The sequence below is a fragment of the Gigantopelta aegis genome, chromosome 6 (assembly GCF_016097555.1).
Source record: "Gigantopelta aegis isolate Gae_Host chromosome 6, Gae_host_genome, whole genome shotgun sequence".
NCBI lineage: Eukaryota > Metazoa > Mollusca > Gastropoda > Neomphalida > Peltospiridae > Gigantopelta > Gigantopelta aegis.
This window is the reverse complement of record NC_054704.1, coordinates 15,021,457-15,025,439: the sequence shown is the minus strand read 5'-3', so window position 1 is coordinate 15,025,439 and position 3,983 is coordinate 15,021,457. Positions and strand designations below refer to the sequence as shown.

Sequence of the window (3,983 nt, the reverse complement as noted above, 5' to 3'; positions counted from 1 at the left end):
AATTTGTGCAGGTTTGTAAATTAACCAAACTTCGTGTGCATTTATACAGGTTGAACCTAGGGTCTAGGTGAAAAATGTGCCTTAGTGTTTAAAAACTAGGGTTTGTCCCTTTAAATACACCCATCCTCTACAGCTTCATTTAAAACGCTTAAACAAATGTTTACGATATGTAAGAAAAACCGATGTGGCATAACCTATATACACGTAAAACACATTTTTATTCTGTATTATTAATTGGGGAATACTTCCAGACAGATGTTCTCCTTTTGTAATACAGGTGACTGACAAAAAAAACCGAAGCAATTCCCGCAGGTCCGAACAAAGCGTAGAATGTTTGTGTGTTCCATACAAGCGCCGCAGCGAAAATGACCAGAATTAAACAGAAAATTGTGATGATGACACGACGAATAAACCTGCACCGATGGTATTGATGGAGAAGTTCTCCGTACCCAACAAAAATGATGGCCTCGTGATGATGAGGTTGGTAGCCATCGTAGCCTCCAACTTCCGTCACAACCGGATGTACGTCACGCGTGGACTCCGCGTCCCGATTGGCTGAATTTTTGCGCATCTTACTGATGCTGTTGTCCTGATAGTACCACGCCACCTGGATGCCATTAACGAAAGCCACGCTGCTGGAAAAGTACGTCATGATCACGTATTGCATGGGAATGACTAGTCCGTAGTTTGATATGAAGTCAGTGGTTTTTCCAACAATTCCTATGATGACAGATTTAGTCGACTGACCGCTGGTGGATCGCAGCTTGATGTTGAGAATCACCTTGAAAAACAAGAAATATATGATTAACCACACCACTCATATGGTTAAATTAGATGAAACACTGGTTCTAGAGATAATACAAAACTGATTGCCACCACATAATATAGAAAAAGGAAGCATAAGAATATGTGTTTAACAATACTTCAAAACATATTGTTATTTTGACACTTGGTCGAGAGAGAGGAAACTCGCTACAAGGCAGAGTCGAAACGACGTTAGGCAATGTCGTGATTGGTTCCATGATATACTATCATGTGATCGTCTTTATGAGGACCGCCACTCCCCTACGAGATTAATAATAGGACGTTTCGTCCCTCCTACATCACCCGTAGGATGACTGCCACTCCCAAGACTAGCTAAGAAAACCCAAACTTGCACATGATAGAATATATATAACTGTCTTCTTCTTCTTCTTTTTGTTCCTTATATATAGCTGTGATGCACACTCATGAATCACTGTAAAGTTGAACATATTCTGACCAACGGTGGCACCCGTCAAGCTACTCCTACAGAAAGTATGTGATTCCGTAATATCAATTTGATTTTTCATAGAGTTGAGCAACAAGATTTCTTTGAAGGAATCTTTGCAAATACTATTATCTATAAATAATATTAGTCAGAATGTGTTCTGTAACATGCACAAGAGGTTGATACCAGTATTCTGCAAAATCATGGATGTAACGGAACAGAGGCGACATGTAAATCCAACGAACTATGCGATATTGATTATAGAAATAAACAGACGTTCCAGAAATCATGAGTTGGTTTACCTTAAAAGGACAGCAATGCTTTAACCATTTGTCTGTCAATACAGATTGGTCATCATGAAGGTATTTACCTGAGGAAATGTCTCCACGCACCACAGGGAGATGGCCAACCATTGCATTTCTTCAAACCTCTTCAGACTCAGCTGCAGAGCAATGATGGAGCTCCACAGTGAAAAACAGAACACGGTGTACACGATCTGAAATACACGGAGAACTGAAAACATTGTAAAACAAAGGAAAGTAATCTTTGTATAACAACCACTCAGACTATTATATTCTTTGTTCAGCGAAATGTAGTAACATATAGTAACTACTACATGTAGTCTAGGTAACAAGACATAACCCGGCTGCCTTGTAATCATACATACCATGACTTTTGATATACCAATGGCAGAGAAATGGCTACATAGTTTCCAGACTTGTTTGTTAATAGAAATATTTTGAAGCGATTTTCTTTACTTTTTTATTTGCAGCTCTTTTCTTTGAAAAATTCTTTAAATAATTCAAATTCCCCTAATAATTCTCACCTCCCCATCCCACCTTCGTCCAGTAGGTTAGTTGTTAGACGTTAGTGGCTAGTGAGATAGCCGTGGGTGTAGTGCCTTTACATCTCACCATTTAGCAAGTAAGCCTCCTTCTTCCGCTAGCATATGCACTACACCACCGAAGTCAATCTCAAATTTAAATGATAATGGCTTAAAGTGTGGGAAACTGGCTATAACAACAAACCTTCCACCTGTGCCCATAATGATCTCCGTACACCCAGAATTGAACGAGGAGGATGAACTCGAGGACTGGCATGTAGATGGAGTTGATCTGGCCGTACAGTGGAATCTGAGCGTACAGGTACACGAAGAACAGGTTCGTCAGAGAGGCGGTGAAGTTCGCTGTAGCCCACAATACACTTAGACCCATAACGGACTTCCGCTGGTAATTCTTCCAAACCTACAAAGCAAACATGAAAAAAAAGACAGCACCAAACACATATTTAGGGTCAACTTAAAATAATATTTTATTTTATGCAATCTGATCAAATCATAAAAAATTCCCTCAAGTCATCTTGTGTTTCGATCATGAGTCGGCCCCACCTGTAACCATCGCTCGTTACAGTCTAGACACACACCCCTCCCCAACCTCCACTTCATAAATGCCTGTACACGCGCCTGCTAAGTCTATGTCATAATGTTCATATGACTGACATCCAGTTGCGTATGATTCATAAATCAATGTCCTCTTGTGGTATCGTTAAACAAAATAAACTTTAACTTTGATCCCATAATCCACCGCACCTCCGGTGAACGCTCTCCCACCAAACTTCAGCCCGGCCTGTTGAATGACATCAAAGTGAAACAAGGTCTGAATTCAGGACATGCATAAATATGTCTGATTAGATAACAGACAGGTTCACTCATGAATCATTGTAGGTAATAAACAGCGTGATTCGTATACCAAATGTATACCTGATGTCAATGTATAGTATGTTTGTTATCGGTTTTACCTTGACATTGAAAAAATAATTGTTTTGTTGAACAACACCACTAGAGCACATTGATTAAGTAATCATCGGCTATTGGATGTCAAACATTTTGTAATTGTGACACGTAATCAACAGAGGAAACCAGCTACATTTTTCCTAATGTAGAAAGGCATCTTTTATATACACTTTACCACAGACAGGAAAGTACATGCCACGGCCTTTGACCAATTGTGGTGCACTGATTGGAACGGGAAAAACCCCAGCCAACTAAATGAACCCACCGATGTGGTTCGATCCTGCGACGCAAGCACCCCAAGTGAGCACTCAACCGACTGAGCTAAATCCCACCCTCCCAATTAATATATTGAAATAAATATATATATGTAACCGGCTTCGGTGGCGCAGTGGTTAAGCCATCGGACTACAGGCTGGTAGGTACAGGGTTCGCAACCCGGTACCGTCTCCAACCCAGAGCGAGGACTTAATGGCTCAGTGGGTAAAAATATGTCACTACACCCTCTTCTCTCTCACTAACCACTAACCAACTGACAATTACCCCACTGTCCTAGACAGAAAGCCCAGATAGCTTATGTGTGTGCCCAGGACAGCATGCTTGAACCTTAATTGGATCTAGATTGTGGTTTGCGAGTTTCTAGAGGGTTCGGGTCATCCTTCCCAGAATTTTTTTTTTTTTAAAAAGGAAACTTCGCTTTGATGAGGGCGGTTTCGAACCCAGAACACCAGCCCTCTGTGCATACGCGCCTGTGTTCCATTAGTAAACGATTGCCTAAATTATTAAAACAGTCTATATAGGATATTCTTGCCACATGACTTTATTATACAGTGGTGCTTTACGGCCATTCTTTTAATAATTATAATAAATAAATAAAAATCCCCAGTTGAATTCAGAATTCATTATGAAACTACAACAGCAACGATCAATGACTCATTGCCTCAG

At 40.4% G+C, this 3,983-nt stretch overlaps 1 protein-coding gene across 1 annotated transcript; it reads right to left on the bottom strand.

Moving 5' to 3' along the window:
* Positions 1 to 200: 200 nt before the first annotated feature.
* Positions 201 to 3,411, bottom strand: LOC121375483. The gene is made up of 3 exons (XM_041502958.1): positions 2,278 to 3,411; positions 1,620 to 1,745; positions 201 to 781 (listed from the first exon to the last, which is right to left on the bottom strand). Exons 1-3 carry the CDS (start codon positions 2,461 to 2,463, stop codon positions 218 to 220), a joined length of 876 nt encoding a protein of 291 aa, XP_041358892.1. The 5' UTR covers positions 2,464 to 3,411; the 3' UTR covers positions 201 to 217.
* Positions 3,412 to 3,983: the final 572 nt, after the last annotated feature.

Coding starts and splice junctions, on each gene's coding strand:
- LOC121375483 (XM_041502958.1), bottom strand. CDS start 2,463: ATGGGTCTAAGTGTATTGTGGGCTACAGCGAACTTCACCGCCTCTCTG. Junction 1,746..2,277: donor ATTATGGGCACAGGTGGAAG/GTTTGTTGTTAT, acceptor CGTGTATTTCAG/ATCGTGTACACCGTGTTCTG. Junction 782..1,619: donor GCGTGGAGACATTTCCTCAG/GTAAATACCTTC, acceptor TTGTTTTTCAAG/GTGATTCTCAACATCAAGCT.